Source organism: Barbus barbus, assembly GCF_936440315.1.
Source record: "Barbus barbus genome assembly, chromosome: 30".
In the NCBI taxonomy this organism is placed as follows: Eukaryota; Metazoa; Chordata; class Actinopteri; order Cypriniformes; family Cyprinidae; genus Barbus; species Barbus barbus.
The window spans coordinates 21,756,469-21,776,195 of record NC_136758.1 but is presented as its reverse complement, the minus strand read 5'-3'; the positions used below and the strand labels follow the sequence as shown (position 1 = coordinate 21,776,195).

Genomic DNA, 19,727 nt, shown 5'->3' with positions numbered 1-19,727 from the left:
GTCTTAAAGCCATTTTTTGAAACCTCTGTCCTATATACAGTTCATAGTTAAAAGCAGTGTTAAATGTGTCTCTCTGCATTACCCTTTCCACAACATGGCTGCAATAAGCATCTTGTGCCACAGGGTGGTACACTCTACAATACCACAATCTACTACTTAATAGTTACTATCACTTAAGTTTACCAGTACAAAAATACCCCAGAACAGACAAAAATGTGAAGTGAATAAAGGAAAAATAAAAGGAAATTAATATAATATAATATACTATTCTGGAACTGTTTTTTTTTTTGTATGTTTGTTTTTTGCATGTTCTATGTAGCTACTGCATGTATAAAAAAAATAAATAAAAAAAAGTGTCAACATCCCGATGTTGGCACAGTCTCATGCTATATTACAAACCCCATGTGTCTGAGCGGCCACACGTGATCCATAACAACTACATAATTTTCACATCATTTGTGAGGTTTTAAAAGCTGAGAAGCGTATAAAATTTATTTTTTTAATCCTTGGACTCGAGCTGTGAGAAAGAGTGTGAGGAGGAGGTATCTATCATTATGGCCACTCTTGGGTGGGTGAAGGATGTAGAAGCTCTGCTATCTCGTCTTGAGCAGCTCTTAGCATCCAGTTCACCTATCTAACAGAGCAGTGTTATGTAAGCACTCGCTATAATCGCAGCACATATGAGACTGATTACTGTAATCTCTGACATGGTTAGCAGTTTTTTTAAAACTCAGCACAGTAAAGAGGGAATGAAATTAGTTTTTTACGCAAACGCCGAATGTTGCAGGTTTTTAGCGCTGCGATAGGAGGGGTGGTCTGAGATGGAAACGGCAGTGATAGCTTGATGACGGGTCATTAAAAGATAGCAGGCTGTTGTAGCGCTCCCTGTGAAAAAGGAGGTTCTGTTGTCTGCTGTTTGTTCAGCATGAATTAATGGAGGATCTCACCAGCAGCCGCGCAACAGAGTAATTGCCTATTTCCAGCTAAATTAAAGATCAGTCCATTTACTGATAAAGTTATCCAGACCTGACAACTGAGGAGTGTGGAAATGAACAGCTGATCGAAGAGAATGACATCTAACTTCTGCAAACACTATAATGGCTCTTAGAGAGTGAAATTAATGCGAAAACAAAACCTGTCTGGATCATATTTCACCCCAAAATTCAAAAAAAGAAATGATACTTTGTTTAAAAAAAAAACTTTTTTGGACTAAGGTCGTTTGCATTAAATGATTTTCATGACAAGGTTTTTCATGACCATTACATTACATTTACTTTTTTGTCTTTGTCTTTGTCCTTTAAATTTAGCTTTTAATTTAAATCTAATTCCATTTTCCATTTTAAGTGATGAAAATTAACATTTTACAAGCGACTTTGTTAACAAATTTATAATTACTGTAATGTGGAAAATGTAATAATAATAATAACAACAACAACAATAAGAGGGTGAACTGAAAGCAAAAACAAAACCTGTCTGGATCATAATTCACCTAAAAAAAAAAATATATATATATATACTTTGTTTAGAAAAAAAGGTGTTAGAACGAAGATCATTTGCATTGTGACAATTTTTATGACAAGGTTTTTCTTTACCGTTACTGCATTCACATTACATTTACTGCAGTCATTTTTTTTCTTTTGATAAAAAACATTTCTTAATTAGGTTTTAAATTTATCACAACTAAGTTACAAATGACAATAAATAAATACAAGAAAAAAAGAAAAAACAATGGTCCTAAAATAGGATTAATTTTCTTTTCGCAGAAAAAAAAAAAAAAATTCTTTTTAATTTAGGGGTGAAATATGAAAGATTTTTCTGTGAGATTCACCCTATAAAGTCAGCTTGTGGGTACATTTTATTTTGCATTTACAGATGTCTTCATGTCCAGTTGTTCAGCAGAATCTTTTTGGGGTTCCCTTTTTGAGAATGATGCATATCATTATGCAAAGTCTCATCTCATCCAATCACCTTAGCTTCTTCTCTGGCCTGTGAAACCTTAATCAAATGATTCACCACAATTGAAAAGTCAAATTAAATACGCCTGAAACAATTTCGCATCTGAGCAAAAATGTATAACTCCAGCGAATTTCATTAGAGAAACACACCACGGGTATGATGTCTGCTCTATCCTTTTCACAAGATAAGCTGTACTGCATCTATTATTCTGCTCGGACGGTCTATTCAAACTTGTTCCCTCTCAGTCCAGACAAGGACATGGTGATATGATGCATGTAGATGAAAGAACGGGGTTTGCCCAGACCACCTACCTCTTTCAGGCAACCCATAAAGTTGTTGCTGACGGGCGACCCAGGTAAGTCTGCTGTGCTTGGACTTCCTCCGACGTAGAAGAAATCATCTGATCCCAGCATTGTGTAGTCCTCCTGCGTATAGCCTGTTGTGGTCAGGATGCCGTCCACAGATATTGTCACCTGATTGGGAGGAATGACAAAAGGGAGGGGAAAATCCTTTCATGAACATCATGGCTGTGACGGACGCTCTGCCAGGAATAGGTTAGCTTCGATCTTGCAGGTTGCTGTCTGTCTGTCTTTGATTGTGTACCAAAGACCACTTCGAGACTTTTAGTAGGCCGTTCTTGTCTAGTATTGGTAAACTTACAAAGGACAGGTAAAGAAAATATTTTGTCGGCATATTTTCTTTATCTTTGATGGTGTTAGAAATGGTTTTCTGGTTTGGGACATTAGTTTGAGGGGTTAGTGTTATGTACAAACTATAGACAAATTGCTTGTTTTTAGTTCAAATTCTGTGCACACAGGGTTAGTTGACACATACATATGCATGCGATCCAAAATGAGCTAATACTACCACAAATGAGCATGCAACACAGAGGTCAGATGGTCTTTTTCCTCGTATAACATTAATAGTGAGATACACAACCACGGCAAACATGGAATCATGCATCTTCTTCAAGCCAAGATGACATGCAAGGGGAAGCACCACATATGAGACCAAAGCAAAAGCTCCAGGATGAGGTATAATGAGGGAGGACACAAGAAGTCATGTCATACACCACAATACAGGCAGGACAGGACACTGGGCAGATGGTGGGTTGCTCAGACAAGAGTTTAGGTGTTAGTAACACAAGGGTAGATCCAACATGAATGGGTCAGCGCGGCATGCGCAAACAACTGGAATCAACTGTCAGAGCTCCAGTGCTGAAGTAGTTCTTTATTCTTGTATTTCATACTGTTGTTTTCGTCACTTTTTTGTTTTGGAAAGCTTCTGCCAGTTTTTGACAGTATTTGATTAAAAAAAAAAATGTAAATGGCTAAGAGGGAGACTAAGCCTTCAAAAACTAAAAAAAGGGCCAAAGAGGAAGTTCAAAGAAAGAAAGATAGAAAATAGCGGTAAAGCTGTGGTGAAAATGGAATGAGGACATTTGAAATAAAAAAGGAAGAAATCCCCGAAATACAAACCCAAGTCTGTTTAATTTTTTATGAAGCCATGAAACCCCAAAAAAGAGAAAGAAAGAGGGCCAGGGAAACACACGGTAAACCCAAAAAAGGACAATAAGAATGATATCTACCAGACAATGTAGTTTGTTTACCATAGCGTGTCCAATACCTGAATGCTTTGAGAAGAGGGGGAAGAAAGGAAATTAAACAATGAACAAAAGGGCTGTTAATAAAATTATATAAAATCAAATGAAGTCATGATGAGAAGCACATTAGTTTAGGTTCTGGTTAGTAAACTAAAGACTCTAGTCAATGGTTCATGAGTGGTTAGTCTGGGTCTGAACAAATGTTATCCATAGACAAGCAAAGCATATGAGTGAGAGTAAGAAAAGGTGGAAAAGAAAAAGAAACAGCGGATTCTCCACAGAGCCTGTGGCACTTCAATTTTTTGTCAAAGCACTGCACTTGTCGGCAAAATCTAAAAGTGCATACTCACTTGAAAAAGCCTTCCAGAATACAGAATTTTTCACCAATAATTCCCTTTTTTCGTCTCTAAAACACATTTAGCTTTGATTTTTAGGTCCCTTCTAATGTAATGTTTCGTAACTGTTTTCTGCTACAACCGTGAACACTGACCTCCATCTAACTGCCTCTTTGTTGTGATTCATATGGTTTTTGACTTTCCTCAGGCAAATGTATAAGGTAATTCTAATGCATGTTCTTGGCGTGATAGTAAATCAGCTATTAAACAAAGCGAAACAAATGTCACAGTCCTAGTGGATCAGAGCTGAAATAGCTTGTGCTTGTGGGCACTCACGCCTCCACACACGCCTGCGCAAAAAGTGACATCCTTTCACTCCTGAGGGGCAAAACCACCCTAAATATTTACATATTTTAAAATGCAGCGGCGGAGTGATTTAACAGTTCAACAAAGATTGGCTGTGGGTAAATGGAACGGTTGAGGTTGGTTGGAGCCTCTCCCCGCTGCCCTGATAAGACAGACTATTTGGAGAAGTGAGGTGAATATCTAGAGGGGAGAGAGAGACAGCCTCTTGAAGCCATCGCACTGTTGATAGCTTCAGACAGAGGTAAATGCCTGAGAAGGCAAAACATGAGGCAAGGTAGAAGAACTCAGGGGAAGAAATAGTTGCGTTAGCATCTCTGAGAACTTAAAATAACTGAAAATGCAAATTTAAGCAATATACAGTAGCATTTAGCTCTGAATTAGATCAGAAAACATGAAATTCCAGCCATTTCAGCATTACCTGTCTGAGGTTGCGTGTGACTTTCACGTCATGCCAGGCGTTGTCGTTGAATTTGCCATTGACAGGCTCGACAATGGCCTCGAAGGCTCCGGAACCCAAGTTGATGACCAACGAAACAGCCCCATCTTTCAGGGCCAGGTTGACGTAGTCAGCTGACTTGCCCGTGTGAAGGATAAGGCCATTTCTTTGCCAGGTTTTAAAGGACAATGTGATCTCATCGCTGCTGCTCTGGATGGGATTCTGAGACAAGTCGTAGCAGAAGTACTCAGAACCTCTGAATGTGGCCACGTTCTCTTCTCGCGCTATAAGAGAGGGAAAAACTGTTGTTAGAACATCTTGAAACAAAACAAACCCAAATATACAAGTTTCCTGATATTAACCAATGAAGGAGTGCAATTAAGCTCAGGGAAGATGACACAAAATGAGACAAGATGACGCATATCCAAGTGTGGGCAGCGAAACACACAAAGAGGCTGTGCATTTAAAGCCAAAGATCTGGTGAGATCATCAGGGAGATAATTTCTCTTTTTGAGGCATATATGCGTTAATATTCAGTGATTGTGTTGCTTGCCTGAGTCATAATTACAAAAGTTGCTGTGCCCTCCAATCCATCACCATTAATGTTGTTTAAGCTCCTCAAACTATGCCTGATCCATGAGATCATCCAGAGATGATACAAAAGCAGCATCTGAAGTGGCATATAGATGCATTTCCGCAGACTGTTTAATGCAATTCAGAGGTGGAATAAATGCATATGCACTGCATAAATAATACTGACACCATTAAAACAACAAATATGATATTATCATAGACAATGCATTTCACACACCCCTATTTAAAAACAGTAAAATAGAACAAATAGTTTCCTAATAACATTTAAAGTCAACAAAATAGGCTGTTATCAATTTTATCTCAGTACATATTTCAAAGTAAAACAGGTTATTCTACAAGAAAAAAAAAGTTGGGCGGGACTTGAATTTATCCATCAGGTTTTGTTTGGATCAAGAAAAATGGTCCTTATATGACAGGTAGTTAAAGGGAGGAGCTGTGAAGAAAAAAAAAAGTGTTTGGTGACATCAGCTGAACATGAAAGTAATTTCTGAGGTGGAAAATGAAAGATTATGAGGAAAAACTTTGATATCAGTAATTTTGATGTAAAATTGACTTTAAATTAAGTTTTAGTGATTGCATGCCAAGATCCCATTGGTCATTGTAATTCATAGTAGATAATCTACTGCATCCAAACTTATGGAAATAAATTCACTCCTGGTCCATGTGGTCCCCAGTCCATTAATCACCAAGCTATGGTGGTATGGCTCAGAGGAGGTAAAAAATACACATATCTAATGGAAAGTTCCTCCAAATCAGCACAGGACATCATTTATATCAGGCGGCCAAAGAAGGACCTCGGCACTAATGGCATCATTGATTTATCAGTGCTTCACTTGGGCCACTGTGGAGTCGATATATTCTCTGGCTAAATGTTGACAAAACACTCACACGTCCAAGTCTATGCTCCACCTCGGCGATCAGCATTAGTGGATGTAGCATGTGTTTTAACTGACCGGGTAAAGACATCTTGACCAGTTTTTCACTGGACTAAAAAAGCCTGAGCAGACTGCAGGGTTGCAGAGCAGATTTTCTCATCAGGGCTGATACTGGTGCCCAGCTGTGATACACTTCACATGGTAATAAACTCACGGTTAAGAAGGGGGCAAACTGACTGACAGTGGAACATATTGGAAACACATGGGACCCTGATGCAGCTGGTGAACACCAAAACCAAAAATCCACTACTTCTGTGCAGTCAGAGAGATAATTCAGATTATATTGCTCATTACAAGGCTGAAAGAAACAGATTAATGAAAGATGACTGGATGGATAGTGGGAAAGAGTTTTGTCCAGCAGGAGAGGGTGGTGTATCATCCATGTGTCAAAAACTGGCAGTTATATGTACTTGGCTACTCGTAGTGCAAATCCCACACTGCCGAAGAGATTCTCAAGTCCATTATTATTTGGCTAGACTCTACAGGAAAAAATAAAGAGAGCTTAATGTTTAGCCTGTGGAGATTACTGGACCGTGCCAAAGAGGGTCAAGGAGTTTTCTAGCACGAATACAAATCAACACAACAGAAAGTCACAGACGTTCAACAAAATTATCACAGGCCTTACAAATATAATTCAGGCCCACTCTGTATTACTAGTCCACTTAGCATTTATGAAATTCACAACAAATTTAATATAAATAATAATTTTTGTAGCAATTATTACATTATTAAAATGTATTATATTAATAACATTAACAATTATATTTTATTATTATATATTAATTTACGATTTTTGTGCTGGGCAATGATTAATCACATCCAAAATAAAAGTTTTTATGTACGTAATATAGGCTGTGTGTGTACTTTGTATATTTATTATGTATACATAAATACACATGCTTGTATACATTTAAGAAAAAATCTGTTATGTTTATATATAAAAATATTTTTATATATAAATTATATGAATATAAATATATACATGAAAATACATGTAAATATTTGTTAAATATATACTGTATGTTTGTGCCATTTTAATAACCTATACACAGTGCACACACACATATATTATATAAACAAAAACGTTTATTTTGGATGCGATTAATCGTTGCCCAGCACTAGATATTTATGCATATTACACACATCATAAATTATGTATTAAATATATATCTATTTATGTAAACACATATATTTAGTGGCAAAATCTTCAGATCAGTTTTGTTTATAATAATAACAGCACAGAACTTACTGCTGCTCTGTTTCAGGCCTGGTACTGTATGAATCAAATAAAGGGAATATTTCACCAGCCTCTCTGTGTCCTCCTGCACACATCTAACTGCAAATCTCAACATCATGAGCAAACTAGATCACCTGCTCGAAACAGGGACCAGTGCTTTTCGGGTGTTATTGTCAGCTACTTGCTGGCATGGAAGCCTTGTGCCGACACCTCAGCAGATGCATTATTACTCCCCTGAGCACAGCTACTGTTAGCGGCGTGTTTCTGAGAGAGCAGACCCTCAAATAGCTCCCTGACACAATATCGCCCTCCTCTTGACTGACTTGGTGCTGTAACCGCATCCCTGAGATCCTGCCATGCCGTTAAAGTGCCTAGAGAGAGTACTGATCAATTATTAATTAAACAGAGTGTTGTTTTTACTAAAGACACCACTCCACATTACTGCCAGATGTTACCCTGCACAATCATCTTAAGCTCTGAATACTTAATAAAGAGTCACCTTCCCATGCTGATATGATGTGGGATCACACATGAGCAGAGTGGAAGATGTGAAGGAAGAATGGGAGGGTCAGTAAGAGGAAAGGAAAGAGGAAAAAGACTTATAAATTATGGCTGTGAATAAAAATAAATAAATAAATTATTTACACATCAAATCTTCAAATTAAAGTAGAATCTAAATAAATAAAGTACACTGAAGTACAATATCGCAAGTTTGTGGTCAGTACGATTTTCAAAAATGTTTTATTCAAATACGTTTTGCATATCAAGGCTGTATTTATTTGATAAAAACAATTGTGTAATATTGTGAAATATTATTACAATTTAAATAGCTATTTTATATTTTAACATATTTAACAAATTACTGTAATTTTTTTCTGTGAAGGCAAATCTGAATTTTCAGCAGCCATTAAGCAGTGTCATATGATCCTTCAGAAATCATTCTAATACGCTGATTTGTTAAACATTTCTTATTATCATCAGTGTTGGCTAAAGTTCAAATTACCAGACTACTCTTTTTGTTTATTATTTAACAAAACATGATCAATCTTATTACTTGTGGCTGCGTTAACTGCATTCATTATTTTAACATGTTCAACAATCCATATTTAAGACCCCCAAAACAATCCTACTTTTTCCAAGCTCTAATATAATAGAGAAAAATCTCATTGCCAGACATTTGGCCAAAAGAATGAAGTGATTTGCTTCCACAAGTTATATGTTCATTGAATACATTTTTCAGTATGTCAATATGTTAGTTAAGGACAATTAGAAGACATATTGTTGGCAATGTAGCATACGTGGGATTCAATTCCGGCCTTGCAGGAAATCCAGCTGAGATTAAAATACTGAATACTATTTATTCATTCCTTTGTATTTGTTTTAGACTTTCTTCTTCATAAAGTTTCCAGCCTATAATCTACAACTATCACAGAATACTGTGAACAAAAAGCCAAGCACAGAAGCACATTTCCCACAGTTTCTGTCTCGCCACAGCACTCCTTTCAAAACAAACCTTATCTGTATAGATTTTTAATGAAAATCCTCAGGGGGGGCAAAGGTACTTAATCTCCTCTATAATGGAGAATCCGACGGAAAGGAGGGGTGAGGTTACAGGCTGTGTGAGATAGTAAACGTGCTGAATTATGAAATCTTAATGAAAACATCATTATTAGTAAAATCTGCACCAGGGACAGAGATTCTTATCGAGTCATAATTGCAATGGTCTGTTAATGCTTTTTCCCTCCACTACACAGAGACGGATGGTGGTGGTTTGGTCAGAGACGTGCTCATGCGTAAAGGTGTCAGAGGACCATGAGTGGAGAAAAGTAGTGTCGTTAGAGAAGCCATTAAATCCAGCATGCTTTAGGGAGGAGACCATTACAGGGTGAGAGCTCTCAAACTGTCAATCACATGTGAGAGGATGCAGGCAACTTTCTGACCAATTGGCCTCTCAACTCCTAAAACAAAACTGGCATTTGCCACATAGTGCCCTCCACAAAAATATAGTCGACCATGACAGACACAGATGGAAATGATAATGCCTGCATCATGGGTGCTGACAATATATCAAAGATCTGAAGGGAGAGTTCAAACAAACCTGAGAAATCGGTCATCATTTACAAACTTAATACACTTCATAATGTGACATTTTAAAGTGGAACTGAATAATCAGAAGGAAATAAAGTACACTCTTAAAAATAAAGGTGCTTAAAAGGTTCTTTACAGAGATGCCATAGAAGAACCATTTTTGGTTCCACAAGAACCATTCAGTCAAAGGTTCTTTAAAGAACCATTTCTTTCTTACCTGAAGAACCTTCTTTTGCCACAAAGAACCTTTTGTGAATCAGAAATGTTCTTCAGATGTTAAAGGTTCTTTATGGAACCATTTAGACAAAAAGGTTCTTCTACGGCATCGTGAAACTCCTTTATTTTTAAGAGTAAGAGTAGAACAAGACTTAATATCAGGATTTGACTGGTTCATTCAAATATATTTTGCCTGACCCAAACTATTTGCATAAGCAAAATAAGTCTGAGAATGTTACATTTTGATGAAAGATTTGATTAAGCTTGTTCACAAATAAATTAAGCACAAGATCAGGGACAATTTTATCAAAAATTATCAAAAACTTTCAGTTAAAGATCAAACTGAATGAGTGCAAAACTGTAACAATAAATTCAAAGTTTTAAATAAAACAAAGATTATTGGAGTATGTGTTACAAGAAAATAATATTTCAATCTTTAAACTTTAAAAAAAAATCATGTTTACCTCAATGTTTTGCCATTTCTTTGTAATTAATTGTAAAATGTACTAGCTATTTCTGAGTGGAAATTGTTTCTTCACCATTTTCCCTCACCTTAATTTTTATGCCACTTTATACAGTAGAGATTGTTTTCATTGCATTACACAGATTTTGTGTAACCTTAATTAGAAAAAAAAGAAAAGAAAATACACAAAAACTCGCAAAAAATGTCTGGTCTATAGAATGAGCTGATTTTTGATATTTTGATTTCTATTATCACCTTATTATCCATGAAAACACTCAAAGGAAGATGCTTGTTCTAACATCAAGCCATCTTAAAAGTGAACAAAAGATGAGCACATTCTTACGAAAGAGTACATAATTAGAGCTAATCAATCTCCCTCAGTCTTTCTCTCTCTTCATCTGTCAACTGAGGGCAGTGTTAAGGCTAATCTATCCCTGCAGATCCAGAGGGAGCTTCCAGACGGTATGGCCCGAGCATCCGTCATGCAGCGGTGACGGAGAAAATCAATAAAGAGGGAAGGAGAAACAGGGCCCATCTCCCTCAGGCTGACCTAGAGAGACCATGTTGTGCAGACCAAACTCCCGTCACGGACAGTTGCTGACTCACCAGCATCTAGCAACAGTATATTACAACCTCAGGGTGTTAACTCACACAAAACTGCAACCAAACCCACCCACTACACTATTAGATTTATAATGCACAATATAATGTTTGACCAAGTTAATCGTTTATTTAAAAGAGGAAAATTGCAATGTCAGATGTGTTCTTGGTCATCGTGCGGTGATTGATGTTATTGTAGGGTTTTTCCTCTGTTTATAGAGATAGATTATGTCTATTGAACCTCTATTGACAGGCAGGTATCACTTTCTGCACTTTCCATGAATATGTGCCATGAATATGAATATATTCTTACATGTATTCCTGTGATGACAAAGCTGAATTTTCAGCAGCAATTACTCCAGTCGGCATCAGTTGTGTTGATCAAGTATTCATTTCTAAAGTACTCTTTAGATTTCTTTCAAAAAAGGAAAAAGAAAGAAATGATACATACAGCTTATATATACAGTAGGATATAACTAGATTTAAACAAATCAAGTGGTTATGAATATAAATAACTATAATAAATCAAACAATGTTGTAATTGGACAATAAAATATTTCTAAAACACTATTACTATTTATAATATTTTGTGTAGGTGTGTGTATGTGTGTGTGTAGAGATTATTTGCAAAAACATAACTCCATTTTTTTTTTTTTTTTTTACAAAAATATACTATACATTTATTTTGTATAATATTTTGCACTGATATGTAGATATGGCCACATTTTCATTTGCAACATTTTTATATAATGCAATATTTTTGCATTATTTTCTAAACCAATAAACCCTGTTTTTCCTACTGTTAATTAGAAAAAGTGTTACTTTTTTAAATAACAAAAAAGCTGTATTTGTTCCCATCTCCTTCACCCTCCAAACATTTGCTGAAAAAGTTAAATAAATTCTAAGAGGTTCAGAGGGCCTGAAATAAGAGTCTCAGTTCCTATTTTGTACCTTTTGCTAGAAAGTGCTAATTGCTGATGTAAGTGTGTGTTTGAATCTCCCTCACTGAGAGAACATTCTGGGTAGAAGAGGCCTGCCGCAGTCCGTGTTCAGCTTCAATGGCTTGCTCCTCCCTTTTGCAGCTTTTAGCTGCTACTATTAGCTTTCTCTCTCTATTTCTCCATCTCTCTTGGTCTGTCTGCCTCCCCGCTGGTGTCTGGGTGTCAGTCTGCCTGTTAAACCACCGTGTAGAAGAATTAACCTGTATACGCCAGGTGAAACAAAAAGCTTGATGTGATTATTCGTCATTTCCTATAGTGATTACAAGTGAAATGGGACGTTCAAACACAATCAAACTTCCCACGATCCAAATTGTGAACATCTGATTCTGTTTTTTCCAGTCTGCTTGCCTTGAACCTTCAACCCCAGATGTATGTGTTTTGTTAAAGTAGATATAAAACAGGATTTCTGACGAGGTCACAAAAGCTTGCCAGTGATTGTAAAGATCGGAGCAGATGTACAGATGGTCGTATCAAACCTGGTGTAAAAAAGACGTAAGGTTTTGATTGTGTATATGGAGCAAGTGTGTGTGATCGTGCCTGATTGTGGGTGTGTGACGTGCCTAGCTAGGACAGGAGTAGGAGTGAAATCAGCAGGGAGTTCTGGACTAGGACCAGGTGCAACAAGACAGGAATTCCAGATCGGACCATCTGTTGGTCTTTCTCAGAGCAAGCAAACATACAATCTTAAGTTCTGAAACACACTGCGCTTACACTGAAATCTTTATAAAACATTAATACTTGAGACAGATTAAATACACAATGCATTAAAACACACAATCAACATCAAATTTCTTGCCATAAGAGCCAACTTTTAAAATGTTGTCCTGGTTTGAGTGTTTAAAAGGAATAGTTCACCCAAAAATTTAACTTTGCTGAAAATGTACTCACCCTCAAACTATTTAAGATATAGATGAGTTTGTTTTTGCATCGGAGCAGATTTATAGAAAACTCTGCATTATGTCACTGCAGTGAATGGGTGCCATCAGAATGAGAGTCCAAACAGCATTTGTATAGAACTGTTTGGACAGTTTTTGATTGTAAACATTGCTTGATCTGTGAATATTTCTCCTCTGATTCACATTTTCACTAAAGCAAGTGGTATTTATGATAGAGGACTAAAACATTAATTACAAAGATGTAGCTTTTTGCTTCACAAGATATTCATTAATGGATTATTTTATGGTTATGTGGAATACTTGTGGATGACTGATGTTTTTATCAACTGTTTGGACTATTCCTTTAAGCAACTTTCCTGGTGGGATGAGATCTTTTCAAACACAAGTGATAAATTAAACCTCCAACTTCCCTGTACCAGCAAAGCCTTTCTTCCTGAGAATGAGAGATGAGAAATGAAAAGATAACGGTATACAATCTAGTCCCTGTTAAAGGCCATGTTCTATCAGCCTATCTGTCAGCGATGAGAGTATTATCTCCTCTCCTACCTCGTTTTAGGTGAAACTACATGCAGATCAGCTTTTCAAATGACAAGCATTGCTGCGTCCCATTCCATTGAAATTGTTATTCCGCTTTTGAAAAGCTTCAGGATACTGTTTAAGCGTTTGCTTTCACAATCCAGGGAAAGCAATTTCATACCCAGCTAATTTAAATTTGCCAGCTCTTTTTGATCTCTGGCATTATATGTATTTCATTAATTTTTTTTCTCATATTTTCAATTACAGGTATGACGCTCTAGGATTGAGGGTCCATCTAAAGAAGAAGAAAACAAAACTATTAAAGCACTAGCAGTCCAACAGCAGTAAAGCTATTCATTGATCAACCGCAGGTGATGTGCAGCCATTAAGGGTTCATGGAATTCTAGAAATAAAGTTACATCTGCAAACTAGAATTGACTTCGATTGAATTGAACAGACTTGAAACTCACTAATAAAAGAACAATTGTTCCTATTTTAAATACATTTTTCAAAATCGAATGTATCCATCCAATGGCAAAGCTGAGTTATCAGCATCATTACTGCAGTCTTCCGTGTCACATGATCCTTCAGAAATCATTCTAATATCCTTATTTGGTGCACAACAATTTTTTTTATTATCATCAATGTTCAGGATTCTTCATTTATATAAAATAGAAACATTCAAAGCATTGTACTGCTCCTTGCTGAATAAAAGTTTATCATTTTCATCGACAGACTTAAGACATGATTGTTATGAATTTCAAAAATGTTCTATAGAAAAAAAACTGAATATGCAGCACTGTAGCTACGTGTTTTTGCACCATTGGAGATGTTGTTGGCTTTAGGAGTAATGATGCCACTAATGATGCTTTACACACATTTATTAAGCACAAGGATTAAATTTGCACTGGAGGAAATGCAGATTCTTTCACATGAGTTCCTCTCTAGGATCTACATTCCCTGAAAATGTCACATTTTTCACTGTATCTACAATCCAGAGCTAAGGTGACACTTCCCTCTGAAAGGTTCCGTTTCTGCCGCTGTAATTTGGTGTAATGGCACAGAGTGGTTGATGTAATCCTTAAAAAGGCAAAAGAAAAGCACAGAAAAACTAGAACAAGTAGAGTATCAAAGGAGAAAGATACTGTCATCTCAGGAGTAAGACGGGGGTGAGGGAAACTAAAATACACCTCGAAATGAGAGCCGACGAGCCAAAGACAAGAGGAGAGATTCCTCCAATGGAATAGAAGACAGATAATCATCAGAAATGTCTGCGCACACGAGAACTCGTTTGTTAGTCTGCTCTCGGCACCCAATGAAACGCCCGGATGTCAGTGAATTTAACGTCACAAAGGAGAAACAACAGATCACACTGAAAAGCAGGAAAATGCTGGCTGCCATTTTTACTACAATGAACAGCTCATGACGGCTGTCGTTCTTTCAAATAATAGAAAAATCTAGGAAAAATGGGCACTTCCAGCCTGGTCCAAAAATATTCTTGATATAGCACTGTTTTCGTAAAGCATACAGCCATAAATTGTGCACTAACTCTCTATTTGTGAGCAGTGGCTTGCAGAAATCCAGCGTTATTCATATACAGTACACCTGTACTTTGGGTCAGTATGTATTCTTACCCAAGGCATGACAGCCAGTCCCATGAGTATTTCATTTGCTTTAAACATAATACAGTGTTATTGGCCATTATCTCTGCTGTCAGCTGCTGTGTTGATATTTAATGAAGGGGCATCTATGTCTGGGTGCCATTTTTCAGCTGCCTCGGTGTTGCCGTGGAGACATGCCGGTGGAGGGCAGTGGGGCTTGGCCCATCATTTTCCACTTAAACCAGATAAGACAGGCATTTAGTGCCAGAGCCCAAATTTAATATTTATTTTCCAACCCCCTTCATTTGCATCTCACGTTTCAAATGTTACACTCAGAGAGAGAGAGTGAGAGAGATAGCTTGTTAGTAGGGTTACTGTTTTATAACATGCAATGGAAGGTTATATTGGTGGATAAGGTTATATTGCACTAAACAAATGCATAATTCCACTGTGATATGCAATAGCAGGCCATCGTAATAGTACACATTATTGTTAACAACTGAGTGCACTTAGTGAGGTCAAATAAAGCCACCTGATTTCCATGTGCATTTGCATTTATATTCCTAATGCAAATTCTGTATTATCACAGTAAACAACAATAAAGTGCATACATCATGTAAATAGATGCACTTGGAAAGGAGCACACAAAAGAAAAGGCCAAAAAAACAAACAAAAAAACAATATAAGGAATCTGCGAAAACAGCAAATATATTGCAATTTTAGCTTAGGTCATAAAATTAATATAATGTCCACAAATATTACAGAGCACAAACACAAACCCAGTACAAACAGTGTAGAGCACAGGCGAGAATAATAGCACAAATCATTTGTAGTGCATTTTTAGATGATGAGATATTACAGTTGAGATTTTTTATTTTTTTTATCATATCATACACAGTTTTGTAAAATCAGTTTTCATAAACTGAGAGGTAGACCTTGAAAACATAAAATTGACTGGGCCATAAGTGAACTAATGAATGTACATGAATGCAAGTGCGCTAATATTATTTATATATTTTTCTAAAAAATATATAAATATATATATATATATATATATATATATATATATAAAAATAATGAAAAGTAAAAATACACTTAAGATCCTTGTGTTTCTGAATTAATAAAGCAGTAATTGATGTCATAAATGATGAGTCTGTTTGTACTTGTAAATTCAATAATTTTACATATACAGATTTTTAAAATGGATAATGAAAACAAAGAGCTCTAAAAGATTTTTTTTAATTTTTAAAGCTCTTTTGTTCTACACCATCTACAAATGTTAAATCTACAACTAAAATGTGAAGATTTCAACTAAATAAAATAAATAAATAGCATCTATCTGAAAAATTGCAGTTATTCATTTTATTAGTTAATTCCAAAGCTTTCAATGTACTCTCATTATAAAAATAACTATATTACTGTTTATTTAGTTTTAAAAAGTACGTTTTTGCTCAAAATGAATGAAAACTAAAAAAATATATATTTTTCCTTCGCACAGGAGAAATTTGGTGTTGCTCCAAACAAAAGGAAATATATCACTATCAGCATCGACTATCAGCCATGAGTTTTAAAAATATCGGGCAAAATTCCAATATTGTGCATCCCTAATATTATATAGGACAGTGGTTTTCAAACCTGTCCTGCAAGCACCCCTGCCCAGCACATTTTGTATGTCTCCCTTGTCAAACACACCCAATTCAGGTCTTGCAGTCTCTACTAATGAGCTGATGAGTTGAATCAGGTGTGTCTGATAAGGGAGACATACAAAATGATATAGGATATATATATATATATATATATATATATACACACTGTAGTATTAACTATCAACATGTACATAGTTATCTGAAAGTAACCATCAACTGCTAACGCATGGAGGTTATAATCACAGTAAAGAAAGGATGCACGTTAAGTATGTACTGCAGGAGCATATGCTTAGCCAAGAATTTGCATCAGAGTACTTGTGTAAAGTATGTTTCCCATGTCCTAAATTTATATCTACAGACACAAAAGGACAAACAGGACACACTTTGTCTCCTACAAGCAGACACTACAAAAACACATTAGCCCTGCTCGAGAAAACAAACAGAATGACCTTTACCCTCCACAGGGATATATCCATGACTCGTACCTGTCAATAAACTCACGACACAAGAAACACCATTAAACACAAAGTAATAGCCCATACACTTCCAAAGAGAAAGAGCAGGTGACACTAATAAAGGATATTGATCACCAAGGGCATCTATTCCCTTGATATCTCTCCATTCATCCGTACATCCTTAAAACCACATATTGTGCATCGCATCTTTCCTGCTTGGGAATCAATGAAAGGTCGTAAAACAGTATGAAGATTCTATTGAATCAAGTTTGACATTATTGGTCATGAATGATTAGTGATTATAAAGTCTTAAAAGCCATGTATGTGTGTGCAGTGTTAAAGACAGCTGTCTCCTCGGCTTTCCATAATTCCTCATAAAGGCTGTACCACGTTCCACCAGTTAGAGGAAATAATTGACGCTTTGGCATGAGAGATAGCACAAGCTGAGATTAATCAAAATGTTAACCTAATTTACAGAAGGATTCAGAGTGTTTTTGATAAATTACACATATTAAAGTCAATGTGTTTTCTTAATTTAGGTAAGTGAATGAGACTGGACAGGCAAAAAATTGTTATGTAAGAACAACTAACAGGACCGAGGAAAGGTCATTTCAGATTAAACTGCCTCTACACTTCTGTTTGTCTAATGCAAGCTATACAGCATTGGAATATCTCAAATAAACCACTCCAGTCTGCAAACAGATCTACAGTCACTTAATGCATCAAACAAAAACACAAAACCTGCTTCTTCTATGTGCAGGACACTGTGCTGTGATTGGTTGTCCACTTGTAACCAGCAGCACCCAGCGGCAAAAACAAAGAGCTACCGTCCTTTAAAGCAACAGAGTCAGAACAGGAGAATACATATCAAGGCTTCAGAAGAGTAAACACATCCTTTTACCTCTATTTGTTCTGCCTACATTAAACTCTAGAATACCTTATGCTTCAGAACGGTTTCATATGTTGCAAACAGAAAGCAGTGAGACACAAAAACAGAGAAGTAACAAAGTTCAGAGTCTAATGCACTCCTGGAACGAGAAAGACAAAATACCCATGAATTATATCTACAGTACAGAATGGATATAAATGTACAGAAACATACTGCTCACCAGAATTGTAGGTTATCATTCACACACAGGTTCTTCAGAAGACCTCAGGAAGTGGAATCTGCTGCTTTAGTTCATTAGTCTGTATGAACAGCCTAGATCTCACTCCCCAGGGAGTGGGCCACTATTATGCCCTGTGGCACTGGAAAATGTTTCCCCTCATTTAAGGAACACTAATTGTAATGACAATGACGGGCAATTTATATGCTTGTCAACATCAATCTTGATATTAGCCTAGCAAAAAAAAAAAAAAAAAGACATAAAATGTTGACTGCTTTAACTCCATTTTGCTATTATTACCTGTATTAGAAGTCAAGGGAAAAAAATAAACTACTATCCATTAAATGAGAAATAATATTAGAAATATTTATTGTTTTACATGCAATTTTGCCATGGCAGATTTTTTTTTAGCTATAAGTATTATTAATTAACTTTTAGCTAAGTATTATTAATTCTATGTGACCCTGGACCACAAAACCAGTCTTAAGTCGCTGGGGTATATTTGTAGCAATAGCCAAAATTACACTGTAGGGATCAAAATTATTGATTTTTCTTTTATGCCAAAAATCATTAGGATATTAAGTAAAGAACATGTTCCATGAAGATATTTTCTAAATATCCTACTGTAAATATATCAAAACTTAATTTTCGATTAGTAATATGCATTGCTAAGAACTTTATTTAGCTTTCAGATGATGTATAAATCTCAATTTGGGAAAATTGACCCTTATGACTGGTTTTGTGGTCCTGGGTCACATATTTGTTAAGACGCATTATTTATAGACATCTTCAAATCATGCCTAAGAATTATTGTTCTTCAAGAAGCTTCATGGAACCTGTTTCTCATTGCTTTAATGACACTCTAAATGAATTTGCAGATTAAATGCAGACTGTAGATAGGGCTGTGAACATGTACAATAAACTGTAAGAGACAGAAAGACAGATGCATCTGACAGATCCACTGCCGGGGTCTTCCTCACAGGAACTGGCACCAGGCCAGCAGCAGTGTGCAAGGCCCTCGGCAAACCAGTGTCAAACACAATGACCCTGCAAAGACCCTCAGAAGTCCATATTATCCATAAGGGACCTGATTCAAGAGAGGGGAGAGGAAGGCCTAGTTCTCATATACCCCCCCCCATCCCCCTTATACCCAGTCTATACAGCCCCCCCGGGCTAAGTGTTCTTAACCCGTTCTCTCATGGGTACCAGACAGAAGGAGTCCCCAGGCGTCCCATAATCACCTCCTTTCAGAATGACTCCCCCTCCCCACTGTCTCTCTCTCCCACTCACTCATCTCTCTGCAGTAGCCGACTGCCTGAAATTCCTCAGACTGCATTGTCTAAACCTGCCCCAAATTCCCTCTGAAGTATCCCTTGTCGTGATTAAGGCTCCTAAAGCTGTAAAAAGAATAGTGAAAATAACAATAAATAAAAAATGAAAAAAAGATTAAAAATAAAGTAACAAATAAACGTTAAACAAACAAATGTACTTTTATCATGCTTAATGTTCCGGTTATATATTTTTAGTTAGTTTGTTTTTTGTTGTTGTTTTTTAATTAATAAATAAAATTAAATAAAATTGACATGACATCATGTGTAATGCTTCAGTCATTGTTCTGTTTTTATTTTTAACATGTCCATTTAATGTTTATATAGCCTGTATATGTATGTCCCTTTT

The 19,727-nt window shown here is 36.3% G+C and overlaps 1 protein-coding gene across 2 annotated transcripts in view; it reads right to left on the bottom strand.

Annotated features, from left to right (window-relative positions):
• LOC306849927 (neurexin-3a-like) overlaps window positions 1–19,727 on the bottom strand; it is a gene marked incomplete at both ends in the record, with an annotated part of 262,700 nt that overhangs the window by 203,482 nt on the left and 39,491 nt on the right. Inside the window, 2 exons of one of the 2 annotated variants that reach the window (XM_079385310.1) lie at window positions 2,268–2,429; window positions 4,679–5,013. In XM_079385310.1, coding sequence (XP_079241436.1) covers window positions 2,268–2,429; window positions 4,679–5,013 — 497 coding nt within the window. The remainder of the gene's footprint in view (window positions 1–2,267; window positions 2,430–4,678; window positions 5,014–19,727) is intronic. The other variant, XM_079385311.1, reaches the window with a different exon arrangement.